Genomic DNA, 18138 nt, shown 5'->3' with positions numbered 1-18138 from the left:
CGTACGTTCAACCACCTTCAGCAGTATTGGGAGAAGTCAACACTCTTGTCAGGTACTACTTTTCTTTGACTGAGGAATACGCCGTATCAAAATACCACAAATAAAAGTCGGGAAATGTCAGATATATTGATTTATTTCATGATTCGTGGAGAATGTGTTGTGCAGGGGGGAAAAAGCCACCAATAAAAAAGAAAATATGAGGTGTACTGATTCAGTCTGAGTGCTCGGGACCATCGTTCGGATTTGAACCGTGTGCGTCACCTGCAAAGCAAAGGAGGAGGATTAGATCAACTCCTCTGATTGGCAACTAGTCTAGGACAGCCTCTGCAGATCCTGCAACCAATTAAAGCATTAGTTCAGTTGAACAGCTCAAACTCACCAGCCAAAGAACTTTACCTGTTTATACTTCAAGAACATGGGATCACAAAAAAAAATGAGGATTTGAGCATTTCCAATGAATCTGTCCCCCACAGTCACAGTGGAGCTGATCAGCTTTTACTTCACCATAGACCAAGAGACATTCCAGTTGTTGCTGATATAATGGAGGTAAGTGACTTTTTTCTCTTAATCAGGAGAGACACCTTGTCAATGGAAGCTATCTGAACTATATTATGAAACTTAAACACAGATGGGAAAATCGCAAAAAGAAGACCATGTTAACGGTGAAGGTTTCCATATAGTGTCCAGTGGTTAGTCCAATGCTCGACTTTAAGCCTGATTTCCGTTATTGATATCTTGCAGAAGCTTTTTTCATTGCTCTTATTGATGTGACAATGACCAGAACCGTATTAAACTGATGAGGACTTCTGGGGGTTCAAACTGACTGGTGCACGATGGATTGTGGGAAACTTAGGGTTGCAAAGGCGTATTCTGGTTGTGCATCCATGAACAGGAACCTGACTGTGTTCATTCATGAACTGCAGACTTTGATGGATCATGGTCTTTAAGTCGGACAGCTAGTGTATCAGTGAAACCCTTACTCATCGCATACTTTCATGTTGCTGGTGACGGGTATCAGACATTTCTTCACTCTGGGATCTTGACAATCCTGTGTTTTCATCTGCAGAACCGTCTTGCTGTTCTGCTGAAAGAAACAATCTTTATTTCAAGCTCAAGTTTGAAATACAGACTTTCATTTCAACCCCAAAAAATATGAATGAAATATTATTTCCACAAGAAGCGAAACATAAAAATACATCCGGACCAAATTGTTATTTTTTATGAAACCAGATGGAAATGACTGTCACATGCATCACATCATTACCTGAAACGGTTCCGTCGGTCTCTCCATCACGGTTGAGCTCTGCGTCTGGGCAGACTTCACCGAAGATGAAACGGATCTTCTCCTCGGCGTGTTGCTCATTTGAGGCGCCATGGACAGAGTTGTGGAGGATGTCAGAGGCAAAGCGGGCCCTCAGAGACATGGGGGATGTCGCCTTTGCTTGGTCGGGGTCTGTGGGGCCCATCATGGCCCTCCACTCCTCCACTGCATTTTCCTTAGTCAAGACAAGCATCATGCAGGGCCCCCTGAAACAAACGATTGGCGGGATGTTCAAATAACAGACAGGATTTTGATCAAGGGCATTTCAACACGCTTTGGGCTCCCCACGCCGAAGTGCCCAGCTGCACCCATTGCTCTCCCCGTTGTGTCCGAGCAGTTGTGTAACTACCAAGTAAAGAAGTTTATCGGAGCGGAAGATAACTCTAAAATCTAGATGTGCTGTGGAACAAAGAATGAAATTGAGATGGACTTCCTCGCCACTCGCCCGGGGCTGGCTTGAGTCTAAGCCGCTAAGATTACTATTAAAAGTGCTGATAAAAACTTGTAGCAACAACAGGGTTGAGGGCCGGTCTGCTGTGGTCACTTTGTCCCACTCTCGTGAGACTGGGGACGCACTAGACAACACTTGGAACTAACCTACCGACACATGAATTCCACCAGCTGCCCAAAGAAAGGCTTCTCCCTGTGCTCTTTGTAAAACTCCTCGGCCATTTCTCTCGACAGCGCCGTCTCCTTCAGCTGTGTCACAGAGAAACCGCCCGCGTGGATCTCCTCCAAAATCCTCTCTGATGGAGGGAAATGGAAGAAATGTTACAAGATGATATTGTCATCTGTGCAAAGTTGAACATTTCCATATTGTTCTAAACGACCGGATAGAACCTCTGTGTTCCTCCGTGGCATCCGGTTTGATAACAGCCAGCGTCCGCTGTTTAGGGAAGAAGAAGTCGATCTCTCGCTCGGCCTCCTCGTGGCTCGCACTGCCATGCAGCTGGTTGACGGGCCCGTCCTCCACAGCGAACTGGGCCCTCAGACTGAGTGACGAGGGTTACAGAAGTCAGGACCACAAGTATTATCAAGCTGCTGATTTTCAAGATAAGCTCCACGAGACCAGAGGGAACATGGTGCATTGGAGGTGGAGACCACAAAATATCTCTAAGATTTATCTTTGTGTGGGGGTTTTTGTTGTATTATAAGTGCTATCTAGTTAGCGTCTCCCTTTGTGATTTATGAAAGTAGGCGTTTCGTTAAACACACATTTGTGTACACTATTCTGACAGGGTTAAAAAGAGAGGTCAAAAGAGGAGTATCTAAGTTCTCTCCAACCACTCACCAGTCAGGACTCTCCTCTTTGGCTTTATTGACGTCGGCTGGACCAAGGATGCTCCTCCAGTGATGGACAGCCCCTGTCCTGGCCAGAGCCAAAGCTAGCACAGGTCCACTGTAAATACACACACATGCTGAATGAACCTTTGCAGGAGAATTCTACTCTTTAGGGTTTGTTTTTTGTGTGTAAGTTACCTGGTCATGCTTCTTAGCAGTGCAGGAAAATAGTCCTCCTCAACATGTTGCAAGTAAAACTGTCTGACCTGCTCCTCGGTCAACATCACCTCTCTTTGCAGGGCCACTGAGAAACCAGACTTGTGGATTTGGGCCAGGATGTCTCCTGTAGAACCACAGATATGATGTGGTAATTTACAGCGTTGTCACAGGTAGTTGCTTTATTCTGTTATGAACGTTTTTTTCTTTCAGCTGTAATCCATTAACAAATATGCAACTGCACCCGTGTCACTCAACACCTTTGCTAAACGAATCAGGGAGCAGTGTGGTGACACGAGGCACTTTTGTGTGTATACGGAGTCGCACGTGTGCTCTTGTGCTCTTGTGCTCTTGTGCGTTTGGCACGGCCCCCACCTCTGTTCTCTCTGGCAGCGTCAGGCCGGATGAGGGCCAGTGTCCTCTCCACACGCTCTTCCTCGCCATCCTGCTCCGTTGCTGAGGCTGCCCTGAAGTTGGGGAAGAAGAAGGCAAGCTCCCTGCTGGCCTGGTCGCTGTCCTCACTGCCGTGCACTGCATTGAACAGTGGCTGTGTGCCGTATTGTGCCCGCAAGCTGCAGGAAGCCAGGGAGGGAGAGAGAGGAGAGCAGATGGTTGCTCCGCTGGTGCTCAACCAGAGAGAAGCATAATGTTTGGGGCGTGTCTGACGGAGCGGGCGATAATGTGCTGTTCACTCTCTTTTCCAGACCTCAGATGGAGATTGTTTCACACTGTTGCAATAACGGGTGCATAAATAACTGTCAACACTAACAAATGTTTGTTTTTTACAAAGACACAGGAATGACAATTCCATCATGCTGCATTACACTTTTTAATCATGCTGATGATTTCTCAACTCTTTCTCTGAATGCAGCATATGTATGATTACCTAACACTTTCTCACCTCTCTGGTTTTTCTCTCCTGGCTTCCTCTACGTCTGCCGGGCCAATGAACTCACGCCATGCCGGTACAACACTGGCAGAGCCGTCCACCTGAGACAGTACCAGAATATGGGAGGGACCACTGGACATGAACTGCACCAGGTCCTGAAAGCAAGCCTACGAACCAGCATCATAGACACACAGGCACAAACAGAGAGACGAGGACGGACAGATACGGTACATAACGGGATGAACACAGGTCTTGGAAAATATCATTTAAGGTCAGGGTTAGGAATTCTGAATTCTGTGTTTTAAGCTGCAAAGATATGCAGATAATTCACTAAACCTACATCGTGACTGTTGTTTACAAATTTTATAAAAGGCAGATACAACAAATATTAAACAAAACAATACCATATACATTTTATTATTTCATGAACATGACACATTAACCTAGCCACACATATTTTGTATTTCTGAATAATGTAGTATTATCACAAGCTAAACAAAGTACTGCGTGCACTACTTTGACCCTTGTGGCCAGACTTACTTCACACATAACACTAATTCATCAGTCTGACTTGCTTGTCTGTCTCTGCATTGAACTACAACCATGTGTGCCTGTGTCTGTCAGATGTACTTCTTTTGACATATCATGAAGATATGGCACATACTCTCTATACATAATACGTGGCATTTTCTATAATATTCCTCTGTTTCATTCAATTCACTATGTAACGCACCTCTGCTGCTTTGTGCTGGTAAAAATCTCGAGCCTCGACCTCGGTGAGCGTGCGCTCCTCGTGGGCCAGGATCTCAAACCCAGCATCTTGAATCTATCCAGGGGAAGAATGTCAGCATAATGAAATAACATCGACAGGACGGCGTGAGACAATCTTGTCTTCCCAGAATGTGACCAGTGTTCGTCTCTATGTACCTTCATAATGATCTCGTTTGCCTTGCCGTGAGCAACAGCATCTGGTTTGACGATGGCGACTGTATAGGATTTACTGGCAGGAACTGCAGGAGGGGAGGGAAGTTTGAGTGATGTAACTCAAAATGGTACACAGAAGCAATGGTAATTGCAGGAAGGCAACAACAATAACGGCAATGGCAATTCAAAAAATTTGATTGTATTGCTTTCATAGTACCGGTTATGCTTTCTTCATTGTCCAACTGCTGAGGCGCCTCCTCCTCTTCTTTAATCTCATCATTCACCAGACCGTTGTCTTGAACCTGACAGACACAGCAGCAACAAAATAAAAAACACTCTACCGCTAGATATAGCTGTATATAAACACGTGCTTACATACTCTTTTATATGAAACTGTGACAATAAGCTTATTGTGTCAGTCGTGCAAAAAATAGAAAAAAAACAGTACAGAAGCTGTTCCACACAAATTTGTCAATTGTCAAAGACAGTTCATGAGCACAGTAAAGACCTGCAGACATGAATCAAAGGGATGAACCCTATTTTTTTTTTTTTACTAAATTTCAACAGGCCATTTCAAAAAAGTTCTAAATCGTGTAAAAAGTATTTAAACATAAGTATATGTAAACGTGTGAGTGTGTCAGTGCTCACCACTTTGCGTTCACCACCTTGCTCCAGGACCAACTTCTCCTTGGCCAGTTCCTCGACAATCATCTTCTGGAGCATTGGAGCGTTGGCTCCCCGCAGCACAGCCACCAGCTCCCCACCCTGTTCATCCCACAAGAATCAAAGAAAATCTTCCAAAGTTTTTATTCTTTTTTATAAAATTTAAAAACCAGTGAAATACAGAGATCCATGTAAGCGATTTACAAAGATACTAAACATACGAGTCAGCAACAAGAAAAATATATGAATAAGATATGACTACAGGCTAGGGATTATGCACAAGGATAATAAGAGATATTTAACAATACAAATATGCCTATATCACTGGCACCTCTGAAGGAAAAATAAAGACAAATATACACAAATTTGTTGTATGAATCAGGTACCAGTAAAATACTACTGTATCATTTATGTCTATTTTCCTCGCAAATCATGGGTTGTAATGTGATGTGTTGCATTTGTTCACACGCACACACACAGACACACACACACACACACACACTCACCCCATAGAAAAGGAACGTGGGCTCACATTTCCCTCGATACTTCTCCAAAGCGTTGATTATGTCTGCCTCGGCCTGCGCCACACACACACACACACACACACACACACACACACACACACACACACACACACACACACACACACACACACACACACACACACACAAATTCAGCACTAGTATTCACATTCCAATTTGAATTCTTCAATTTCAAGCCCCCCGTCTTTTGTCTTACTGTGGCTAAATGTAATAGGTCATCATCCAGTTCGTTCTTGATTTTTCGCAGCAGACTGACCACGGCTCGACAGGGACCACACCACTGCTGGTTTACGTCCACAACTAGGAGAAGGAGAGACAGTGTTTGTGTAGGAGAGAGGAAGAATGAATGATTAGAAACAAGCATTTAATCTGCAGTAATCCCAGTGAACACAGTGGGGCAGCAGCATACAATGAATTACAATCACAATGTCAGAGCTCCTAGTCAGCGAGCAAATGGGTTTGCTTTATGAATCCCACGTGACATAACAACGACCCTTTTACTTGTACCTGTTAAACCTTTGGTTGCGAGCATCTCCTCCCACTGCTCTTGGTTCGTGACAGACGCCTGCAAGAAATGTTGATTTAGGACTGAAGGCATCTTTAAAAAAAAAAAAAAAAATCAAGCATGAAGGAGAAGACTGTTGTCAAAAGTTCAGCAGCCTGTGTGTGTGTGTGTGTGTGTGTGTGTGTGTGTGTGTGTGTGTGCTGCCCAAACCTGCAGACTCGCTTCTTTCTTCTTGCCTGCCATTTGATGAGTTCGTCACTTACAACAGAATATATCTACATTGACTTCCGAGCGTTGACCGAAACATAACCTTGATCAGCTGAGTGTTAATGTGCACAGGCTAATATACAGAGTTGCTGATACGTCACGTTCCAGAACTCCTCGGATGCTGCTTGCGCTTGTTTGGTCCTCTTGGTTGCTTGGCAACGGCACCTTCCGCGCTCTCTGGAGCCTCTCGAGTTTACAAAAGAGATGAGGGGTTTGTTTTGCCGTGCATTGATGCAAACTAAGGTCGTATTTTCTGTTTGCTCCGCAATTCGATTAGTTTTAATACCGCATCGTGTTTGCATTGGCAGGGGGAGCTACCGCTCTCTTTTTGACTCAACTGTCAACTGCCCTCCATGGGTCGCCACCGGTACTGCAGCTTACTCTACAGGAGTAAGTTGCCTGACAGTTACCTGTCAGTTTTAATACACCTGTTCTACTCATACTGCTATGACTGCATTCATTTATTCATTTATTTATGTATTTAATTATTTATCTTATCAATGTGGGCTGTGCTGCTATTGATCTGAGGGGGTTTACTGTTACATTCATGTATTGTTTATTGTCCTAGACAAAAGAATATTGTAGGATTTTCCAATAGAGTCCTTTAGGATTCCTTTAAATAATAATAATATAATAATAATAAATACTATTTGAATCTAATAGGAAAATATTTGACTCTATTAGGATGTTCACAATCCTACTGGGAATATTTGTATTCCTATTGTTCCCAATGAAATCCTTTAGGATTCCTATTCTGTAAATGTCTAAAAATTGTAATTAATAAAATTAAACTAATTATTTTTTCTTGGATCTTATATATATATATATATATATATATATATATATATATATATATATATATATATATATATATATATATAACTATCTTAGAAGCCTAATTTAAATTTACAAGAATTCAAATCGAACTTGGTAATGATGGATATTTGAAAAGTATGGGACACAACTGGACTACAAATAAAATGCCCTATAAAATCTCCCAGGCAATTGCTTGTGCATAAAAAAACCCAGATAAAAAGTACACTACAAATAAGCAGGAAGCCAGACGCTGACACCAAGACCTCTTTAAAAACTTATGGCAAGATAGACAGAATTGAATTAAAGTCGTTTTTATATATTTTATTATTATTATTTTACCACTGTGAGCTATATTGCCATAAATCTCAGGGAATTCCAAACACTATATAATTCACAGATTATGCAGTCAAGGTTGCGCAGTGATACTCAAATAATAGAGGGTTCCGAAAAACTCCCCAGTCTGATGTCAGTATAGTGCCTTGAATTATAAAATGTATTAACTTTATTAAGAACAGTGAAGCTAAGTATTCTGGTATACGTGTCAGAGGAGTGTTTTGTATGTTTTGTGTTATACAGAGGCCATTCTGTATAATAAGTAATGTATTTTACACCGATTATTGTTCTGTACTTGTATTTCAGGGAAAGGTTAACTGTGGGACTTAGTAAGGGAGCAATATTTGTAGCAACATTTAATATCCAAGTGTAATTAAAGGACAGTCACTGTTGATGTCCAACTTTAGTTATCATTAATCAAGAGTTCAACACAAACAATCACACAAATTACAAACACAGAAACAATCTTATCTGTTCTGACTTTGACAGCTACTCTAACAATTCTGAGTAGGACCAAATGGCTCAACACTAAAATAAGTATGAATCATCTATTTACTACAGCATGTGGTGGATAAAGATGACCTTGACTCTTCAAATACAGCTTGCGGAGAAAAATACAAAACAAAACAACAACTGTATTCATAACCTAAACCCTCACTTGTCATGTACAGAGGATCAAGACCCTTGAGCAGAATATATGTCACCTTGATGATGAAGGGCATTCTTCTGTATCATATATCATACCCTTTTTTTTTTTTACATTTATGATCAAATCTTTATTTCATGAATAAAAACTAAAGCACAGGCCTGTTAGTACAACATGAAACTGATATAATACAACAGAATATGGACATTGAGATAACCCTAACCCATGCAAAGACAGAGGTTTGGCTACCATTATGCATACATTTTTGTAGTTGTTAATAGTGGTATTTTATTACCTAATTGTACAGTGGGCACCTAATGCACTGTATCAGCTTGGTTGTGACTAATGCCTCAATCTCTTAAGTGTCTGTTCTTACTGTATGTGTTTGTGGGTTGCCTTGCCCAATGCCACAACACATTACTTCTATAATCTTGCACTTCTTGATCTACTAATGAGAGTATTCTGGGTTTGTAATTAGTGGTAGTTTGTGTTTTAATGGAATACAGTTTTAATGGAATAAGGTGTTTACTATAGGTATCCTACGCATTCTGTTTGGTGTTAACGCATACTTTCTTACCCAGTGCCATGCTGACACCTCGGAGAGGCTTCCTCCAACTGTAACATTTCATGTAATAGTGAAATAGGCCCTCTGAGGACATCAGACCACTTTTGCATGTTCTTCCCACATGAATATCAATGAACTGCTGCACTTAAATGGTTCAGCTTCGCAGCCCCCTCGCTCGCAAAGTGGGCCCAGAAAAGCAAGTCACACAATTAGAGCAATTTTGTAAAGGGACAAATCACAGTGAACTGTGACAGCGAGTGAGAGACAATTATAAAATGAAACACTCGAAGAGAAAACAGCAGAGTCCTTTATATCTTTTCGACAACAGCTGCGCCGCGTGTTGTGCTCCCACTGTGCTGCATGTATCACATGACATTTTTCTACTAGCATCCGTGTGTCTCACTCCAAGCTCATTATGTGGAAAGATGGAAACAACAACAATAAAAAAAAAAGATGGCAACAACAATCACCTCCCCTCTGTCATGGCTGCCGTGACACGAGAATAAGACTCACACAGCGAGTGCCAAATGTGTTGCCCTGTGTTTTTGCGCGACTTTTCATCTGTGAGATGCATGGAAGTGATTGCTTTTATTCTATCAAATCAATGAAATAAAATTGATTTGATGCTTTTGTCCCATGCGCCTGATTCAAATATTGGCCTTCAAATAGACAGTAAATGTCACCAGTAATTACAGCTGCTGCTGCTGCTGCCGCCTGCCAGGAGCTGAGTGTATGCTGAACAGATAAAGGCCTACAGCTGCAAACTAAAATGTGACTGTTCTATCACAGCGGAAACACCGAGAGAAGGTTGTTGGGGGGTTATCTGGAGAAGATGTTGCCATCTCATCAAACCTGTGAAACTGCAGTGATCATTAAATCAGTTTGGCACATGTTCAGACGAGGAATGGGTGTTTACACTTCGAATTAACTTGTACTCACCATATCTGGATTGGTGGTGAGAAATCATACCCCAGGAGTTCTCACTCATGTTAAAAATATCCTTATAATGTCTGACTCATTTACTTGCAGCGACTGACAAACTTCAGTGTATTTGTTTGCTTTGATGCCGTCGCAAAAGTCGAGACTTATGCGATATTCTGCCGTAAAACATTGTTTAATAAACACCAAAATAAAAACCACCGACCCTCGAATTTAGGGAAACTGTAGATGTTAGAGTCTCTGCTCACAGTTGGTTCCCATACTAACTCCAGAGGTTTCCATGGTACGAAAGGTAATTTGTTAGTCTCTTACCAGGCCTTCAGTCCATATTTCAACTTGAAGAGGCACTTATAATCATCCCTGGTGGATTGCTGTTAATCTCTCCTCTGCAATGAGAGACACAGAGGATTTGAAGCTGTGACAGCGCGGAAGATTAATCCTCATTAGTGCATCTTAAGCACAAAAGTCATATTTAAGCCTCATTAAAGAAGTCCACAACTCCATTTGCTGTGTTTATTTTTGCAAAAAGGTTTTGACCTACAGTCCTCAAAGGCGAAGACCCAAAGGTTTTCCTTCAATTATTGAGAAGCTAATCTCAGGTCTTTAGTCTGTATTGTGTCTAAAAATATATAATATATATATATATATATATATATATATATTTTTAACGATCAAAGTGAGTGCGGTGGCTAACAATCACTTTCGATATAGATGAATCATTGAGCCTAAGAAAACTCTAAGAGAAGAGTTTCACATCACATCCTGTATTGTTCAACCAGAAGTCCAAGATATTCCAAATATCAAAATAGTTTGATTCAAAAAAATAAAATTTCTGTTGATCAACCAATTGTTTCCGCTCTAGATTGAGTGATAACTGAAGTACACAAGTTAACAAATCAAATGTATTTGAAAGTTTGTATACATATATTTTTATTTCACGTGTGACACCAGAGAAAATGATTATTCTGACACTTTTTTTATTTTTTACAATCGCTGTTGTTTTTATGTGAAGGAGATGAAACAACAAAATGCAGTGATAAGTCTGATGTTTTTTTTCTCTTTTTAACAAGAGGGCACTGTTGCCTCAACATTATATCACACACACACACACACACACACACACACACACACAACCACACACACACTGCTCTGTGAGGTTTTTTTTAATGCAGGAAAGCCCTGTGCTTTCAGTATGCTAGTTGCATGCTTATCAGCTCTTCCAGGCCTAAAAATTATCTTGTAAGCAATACAGCAATTGAATACTGAATAGCTCTATTTTTTGCTGGTGTATTTGTTAAAAGTCATGGCGTATAATATCAAGCGTAAACGTTATTTCATCTCTCTATTCCAGCAGGCTGTGTTCAGGAGTGGCGGCTGTGCTTTAGTGTGATATGCTTAAATGAAACAGACACATTTTAAGACTTTGCATTATTTCTCAGAGGCCACATTCTCCATTTTTCTTCGACTTCCTGATGACCATGGCCCTGTGCCTTCATACACATGAAACAGTTCAGCTGAGAGATGGTTTGTTCTCTTTCTGCTGCATTAATGGAGAATTTATACAGGCAGTCAGTCAGTCAGTCAGTCAATCAGTTTCTTTGCAGGCAGACAGCAGCAGTGATTGTCAGTCTGCAGAAGAAGGAGGGAGATTTCTTCTCTTTTCCCTGACAGGCGGCTGTAAAAGAGTGACAGAGGAAGCCAGTACGGAGGAAGTCATCTGCATCTAAATAAAGACTGCCAATGGCTTTGTCAGAGTCCATTAAGCAAATTGCCATATTTGATAAATGCATCTACCATCTCTTCTTTTTTTTCCCACCCATTCGTACAAATCACCCCGAAGCAAAAAAACGGCTCGGCTTTTGTTTGCTTTCCTAAACAGGGAGAACATGCAGTGAACCATGAGAAAAGATCCCATTGAAATATAATTTTGAGTCAAATTAGGACTGATTTGTGAATTGTGTGATGCTTGAGATGCGGTGAGAGATAAGTTGTGCAACGAAAGACAGTCGCTCAGGGCTATAAAGAGCGGTTTTGATTGAAATTTGCCATCTCTTTTGCGTGGATCCAGTTTTGCAGCTGATTGCCCGATTGCAGCTTGAACGTTGGTCTAATTGAAACCAGGCAGCTAATTTTTTGCTCTGACTTTGTGGCATCATTACTGTACGGGCAGTCTGTTATATGTCAGAGCTGAAACAACTCCAGAATAATAGCTGCAGTCGCTCAGTTGACATATTCCGCTCTGCTGCTCCCACGGAGCCTTATTTCCCAGATCTGCAGCTCACATGCTCTCTTTGGACCGGCTGGAAGGCACTTTTAATAATCCTTTACATCTTTCAGGAAAAGGGTGCTTTTTTAAGATACTTTCTTATTAGTCACAATTAGGTTATTGGAAGAAAATAGTCATTTTGATTATTGATTAATAGCTTAGGTAATTTCCCAGAAAGAAACGGCCAAACACCTTGTTTTTCTGTGTTTTAAATTTTAGTAAATTGTACATTTTTAGAACAGTTGCTCAGATAAAAGACATTCAGGACATTCAAAGGCTCTGAAAATGTTTTGGTCTTTTATAGACCAAATAATTAACCAATAATGAAAATGACTGTAAGTTCAACAGAAGATTTAAAATAAATCAATACATCCCTAGTAAAATATACAACGATAAGTCACAGTAATAGGCTGAATATTATCCCTGTCGACTCAAGGTGAAGGTTGAAGCTAATCAGAAACATTATCGAAGGAACACACAAAGAACACAGTGGGTGCTCTGTGAATCCACGTTTTAATCTGAAGCCACAGATGAACATTGAACTTTGCTCATTTCATCTCGGCAGCTGTCACCTGCACCGCCTACAGCCCCCCAACATTGAAACACACTATTAGGACGTCCAGGAGATTGGTTGGCCTGCTATCAGCCATGTGCCTTCAATGCCGATGATTCAAAGTGATACCTTGTTCTGGTTGGAGAGCAAAATCCCCCAGGGCAGCAATGGAGGAAGGAGAGAAGAAAAAAAGAAGAAGTCAAATCAGACCTATTAAGTGGATTACGAGTTATCTGCAGCACAGCGTGTAATTGGTTTTGTGTTATCGTTGTGATGTCAGATAGGTGCTAATTGAAAAGCCAGTTTATTAGTGGGTAGACGGTCTACAGAGGTTTGGGTTGTGGTTTAAAGGTCTTGTTTCGGATAGCCTCCCAAATGATTACAGATAAAAGACCGTCTCTACTGAAGCTTTCACTTTGCTCAGATGCAATTCCCCGGCCAGCTTTCTGCTGCTTTCATTTGCCTGTGGCTGCAGGTCTTGTGAGAATAGAGCTCAAAGTGGTGGTATTAATAGTTTTATTTATTCTGATGTTAGGATTTTATTTGTAGTTTCTTACACCTCAGCATTTCTGTTGCTCTGCAGGCTTCCTCCAGTAGCAGGGCTCTTATATGCCGGACAGAGGCGATCTCTTAAAGGCCACTGTGAGTCATGAAGCGAAACAGGCCAACCCTGTGGTCCCTCCAGTCCATCTTGTGGAGCCTTTAGTCAAATCTAGAGGACTATCATAGAAGGCTTGTCACAGAAATGCTACGTTTATTTTTTTCTATCCGTTGTTTGTGACGCGTCTTGATACAGCTAAAGTGTTTTTACATTCATACAGAGAACATCGACTCCAGACTCCAATGTGGCTGCCAAGTCAAGATTTACAACTGCCCGACCTATTTGGCCACGACCGGTGCAAAAGAATAAAAAGATGAAGAAGGCCTCTGTCTCAAACGCAAAGCTCATAATCCCCAAATCTCAGGCCAAGCTGCAACAATTCTAATTTGTGAAACTAACGGAACATCTGTGGCGATTGCGAGAGGTTCTCTGCCTCCATCTGACACCGTCAAACCACAGGAAGCGCAGCCCCCCTGATCCTTTTGATAACGACTGACGGCGTGCAGTTGAAGACACGCACGGGGATTTCTCCGAGGTCGCGTAAACTCACGGTGAAGCATCTCACAGGAGCACTGCAGCCCGAGTGCTGCAGATGGCACAGAATGAGCTGTGGAAATGGCGCGTGGGCCTGGGATCTTTGGTGTCCAAATGCAGAGAGAGAGAGAGAGAGAGAGAGAGAGAGCGCTGAGGTGCTCAGCTACTTCATCTCTTCTATCTGTGCATGTCTGTGGGCTGCTCGTGGTGTAACAGCGCAGGAGGGAGCGTGTAGTGGCTATCCTTTCGTGACATCCACTGCTGACTAAAATCTCCAAAAACAGAAACACTTGGAAGGCAGTGTTCACTTTCCGCAAGTGGGCTATTAAAGGCTGAACTTTTTGGGGCGGTGGGGGGAAGCTGTAGCAATGCGGCTTCTCACGACCTGTGTTGTTTTGCGTCGGCGGGTGCAGATGGGACGCCTTCAGTCTGACTGTGAGGCGAAGGAATGCCATGGAGGCTTGTGCATCCGCTGCTGATGCATGCGGATAGCTGGCATACATTATTCAAGGACTGAATGCAGGAAAAGATCCTCCTCACACTGGAGGAGGATGGACTTCGACCGCAAGCCCATGTCGTCAGATGTTCCCAGCAATGTATGCTGACACACAATGCACAGACTCCCCCTCTAATCAGTAAAAGGAAGATATCACTTAAGGCCATGGCAACATTGGGCAGAATAAATCCCAACAGCACGTGAAAAAGGTTGTTTCCTGAGAAGATATCGTCAAAAACCTGTCCGCCAAACAAACATGCAGCTTTGTGAAGCCATTATTTTTCTTGCTATAGTTCAGTGGTTCTCAATTTTTTTTGTGGTTATCCCCCCCTCCCTTCCACTAAAGGTGAAACACCTTCACACACCTCATGCCACGATATTTTCCATCAGCTGTTACTCCCAATATAAGTGAAATGAAGGTTGGCATGAGAGCATCAGCGATTCCCCCCCTCAATCATATTAATAAATCATTTTCAGCCAACTTAGTTCCACTCCCTATTTTCCCCCTGGTTGTCCCCACCCCCCCTACAGTGGCTCTATGCCAACCCTGGAGGGACTTGTTGACCCCCAGGCTGAGAGCCACTGCTACAGGTACTGGTAGAGACGATCTATTTCTCACGAATAGATGTCAGCTAGTATATGTAGCTATATCTGTAAAGTAAATCCGAAGTGATTGTCACATTCACTAACATTCTGCCTCCGTGTGCGGTGAGCAGCACACCCAGCCTGAAGGCCGGGCTTATCTTTCCCTGCTTGAACATTAAAAAGGAATTCTCGGCTCCATGGTGCGCCACTCACAATACGTGATCGTTTAAATGGTGACATCTTAAAGTGGACGAACTGGCTTGGTGGATAAAATATGGATGAACGTATTAAAGATCCATCTTGCGCTGTGATTCCTGTTTGTATTTGGCTACAAACAGCTCCACACATATTCATCCTTAGTGGAACCGCTTCCCATTTGAACACATCCATTGACATGTCTGCACACGTGCATGTAAACACACAAGTAAACACATGCATCTGTTGTAGTTTTGGGACAGAATTGAAAATTTGTAGCACATTTAAGAAAGTCACGGCAGACGGGAACTGCGGAGTTGTGTGATATTTCTTTGTGCGTTCATCATGTCAGGGTTTCACTTTACATATAATTATTGCATTCATTGTAAATACAAAAATATTGATTAAAGCAGCTTTAAGCTTTAAGTGTTTCTATAATTTAACACACAAATGAGTATGTAAAAACTGCAAAACTTTATGTGAAGCTTCACATAAAAAAATATGGTTGAAGTCTTTGCAGGTTTTGTTTAATTAATATCTGGCTTTATGCTTTTCCAAGAGTCAGTTTAGGACTGAACATGCTGCAGAGCACATTCATTCGTCTCTCCATTAAACTGTTAAAGATGACAATGGGCTCACAGAAAGCCAAGGGCAATGTGCCGTTATAAATCAAATGCTGTGCAACTTTAAAACATCACTGCAAAAAATTTTTTTTTAAATGTGACAATAATTCTAACTGAACATAAACTTAACTGAATCACGGAAAAGGTTGAACAGTTCCACAACAACTGAGCATCCACTGTACACATACTGTAACAATACATCCACTCATGAGGACCATGATATGCTGAAAAGCTCCAGCACCTCCTTGGGACAGTTTCAACAAACAACAACTTTGTAAGCATCCGACAGGGAGTAAAATGCAAGACTGACTGTGAGTATCACATCATTGCATATGTCATACGGTGTAATATGGAGATTTGTTAAATATGCTGAATACAGTTTCCTTTTTATAAAATGTTTGCAAAGCAACATTTGAAGCCCAACGCCCGTGTTTACTCCAAAGAACTCTTCTTCAGTGCATGTGTCGGGGCATCGCTATTCCACCCATCAGCTGTATATGAACCCATTGGCAGGAAGTACTCATGCTTTGTACTTGTGTGCTTACATGTACATTGGGGATGCACATAAAAACACTGCTCCATAGCACTACTTGAGGTCTTTACTCCACTGGCTAGTTTTGAATATCTTCATAAACATAATCCAAGTGGCATTACATTTTTTTATAAAGCATATTCGATAATCAGTGTTATTACACATCTTGCTTCAACAGAACATATGTCACCTTATGCTGGATGCTCTCAAAGTGCTGTTTCGCTGAATTCAAATGACCGTTCATCTGTTTTGTGTTTAAGTGAGTAAAAAAAAGTCTTATTTGGGAAAACCTGCAGATGACTGTTATGACAGAGAGCTGTACAATCAAGCCTTTTCAGAAGGTATCCCTGGCTGATTGTCTGATTATCCGCTGAAGAGCTCGTCCTCCTTGAGCCCACAATGTCCTCCCCCTCCTCTCCTGCTCCCCCGCTAGCCCTCACCTCGCCCCCCAGCACTCTGAACTCTACAGCCCTGGAAGTTCAAGGGACAATCGGCCGCCATCAATCACTAATGCAGATGAGAGGAAGCAGCCTCTCCGGAGCAGCTTAGCCTGTTGAACATCACACGGCACGAGCAAAAGATCCCCGAATGCAAATCATCTTCAGTGGATCACTAAATGAAAAGAGCCTTTCTTTCAAGAGCGCTCAATAGTGGCAGGCTTTTCAAAGCCCCGTGGCCATGTGTGTAGTTAAATGATGTAAGTCAGGAAGGAGGCTGTGTCAGAGGGAGACTGCCCCCTGCTCGGCAAGGTTGTTACCATGACATTTAGCAACACCATCAGGCTCATGAGGATGCTGTAACACGCCATTTCAATGAGTTCGAGGAGCTGTGGAGGATTTCACAGTGTCATTCCTGTTTAGATATTAAGATGTTACCCCCACTCTGCATCCTCATCGGCCGTTGAACCCATTAGGCGAACTCTTGCCGATAAGTACCTGTGTGTTTTAAGTCTGTTCATTTCTTTAAGTGTCCGACCTTGCTGCCTCTGCGGGGACGTTCGAGAACAAGGTAAAACGCTTTTTTGCAGGACTCTGGCCATGACTAAGTAATTAAAAAAGTGCTCCAGCAGGCCCAAACCTTATTATTCCAGCCTTGAAGAAATACCTTCAGATGTCCTTAAGCTCTCCTCTACGGGCCAGGGTGAGGAAGCCTATTTTAGTGGGAGCGGTCTGGATAGCTTTGGTGTACGCTGTGGCATATTGAAAGCTAAAAGTCACTCTTATTAGTAGTAGCCTCATTTTGTGGCTTTGTTCTCTTTAGCTCAGGGGTGTTTTCATGCCGACTTGCACCCAATGAACCTGACATGGTGGCGACATAATCACCACACAAAACACGTTGGCTCACGTTGCACAGGGAAAATGCGTCACAGCTCTGTGTATTCTAATCATTAATATATCAGCAGAGTCACAGAAAATTAAAACAAATGTGTTGTTATTCAGAAATATAAACCAAAGCCTGCACATTTCAGTAGTTCCCATGTCACCTAACACTCTGGTGGTCTTTTAATTGTCAGTTTTTCAAAGAATATATTAACATTTTGAATAAATGCTCATTTGCTTTCCAACCAAGAGTTAGATGGCTGTTTGTTATGTATGTCGGGTCCAATATGAAGCTACTACCAGCAGCCTGGGAGAACAGTGGAACAGGAAGCTCTGCTTGGTTTAAAAAAACTATATCACCAGCCATCCCCCTTAATCCACAGCATGTTGTTTTTTGCATGTGCAAATGAGAGATGCTGGTGGGCTGATTTGTATACCAAGATAGGCTTTCTGGATTCCAGCAGTAGCGTAATATTTACCCTTGAGACATGATTGAAGTATTGATCTTCTCGTCTTACTCTGGGCAA

The 18138-nt window shown here is 42.0% G+C and overlaps 1 protein-coding gene across 6 annotated transcripts; it reads right to left on the bottom strand.

Annotated features, from left to right (window-relative positions):
* Positions 1-117: 117 nt before the first annotated feature.
* Positions 118-6858, bottom strand: nme9 (NME/NM23 family member 9). 6 transcript variants are annotated; one of them, XM_047337500.1, is made up of 17 exons: positions 6552-6858; positions 6344-6434; positions 6033-6136; positions 5801-5872; positions 5280-5396; positions 4849-4933; positions 4635-4717; positions 4441-4533; positions 3720-3874; positions 3194-3390; positions 2801-2945; positions 2613-2720; positions 2162-2313; positions 1923-2067; positions 1265-1527; positions 992-1084; positions 118-261 (listed from the first exon to the last, which is right to left on the bottom strand). In XM_047337500.1, exons 1-17 carry the CDS (start codon positions 6582-6584, stop codon positions 212-214), a joined length of 1986 nt encoding a protein of 661 aa, XP_047193456.1. In that variant the 5' UTR covers positions 6585-6858; the 3' UTR covers positions 118-211. The 6 variants fall into 6 exon arrangements, with proteins under 6 accessions (XP_047193456.1, XP_047193459.1, XP_047193460.1 ...); XM_047337503.1 differs by having other exon boundaries at positions 981-1084; positions 6552-6857; XM_047337504.1 differs by having other exon boundaries at positions 981-1081; positions 6552-6856.
* Positions 6859-18138: the final 11280 nt, after the last annotated feature.

Source organism: Scophthalmus maximus, chromosome 14, assembly GCF_022379125.1.
Source record: "Scophthalmus maximus strain ysfricsl-2021 chromosome 14, ASM2237912v1, whole genome shotgun sequence".
Classification (NCBI taxonomy): domain Eukaryota; kingdom Metazoa; phylum Chordata; class Actinopteri; order Pleuronectiformes; family Scophthalmidae; genus Scophthalmus; species Scophthalmus maximus.
This window is presented reverse-complemented; position numbering and strand designations above follow the sequence as displayed.

Excerpts from the sequence above, each read along its gene's own strand:
- nme9 (XM_047337500.1), bottom strand. The coding sequence starts at position 6,584 with ATGGCAGGCAAGAAGAAAGAAGCGAGTCTGCAG. Across the intron at positions 4,718-4,848 it reads CAATGAAGAAAGCATAACCG|TTCCTGCCAGTAAATCCTAT; the intron begins GTACTATGAAAG and ends CCCCTCCTGCAG. Across the intron at positions 2,068-2,161 it reads TGCCACGGAGGAACACAGAG|AGAGGATTTTGGAGGAGATC; the intron begins GTTCTATCCGGT and ends TCCCTCCATCAG.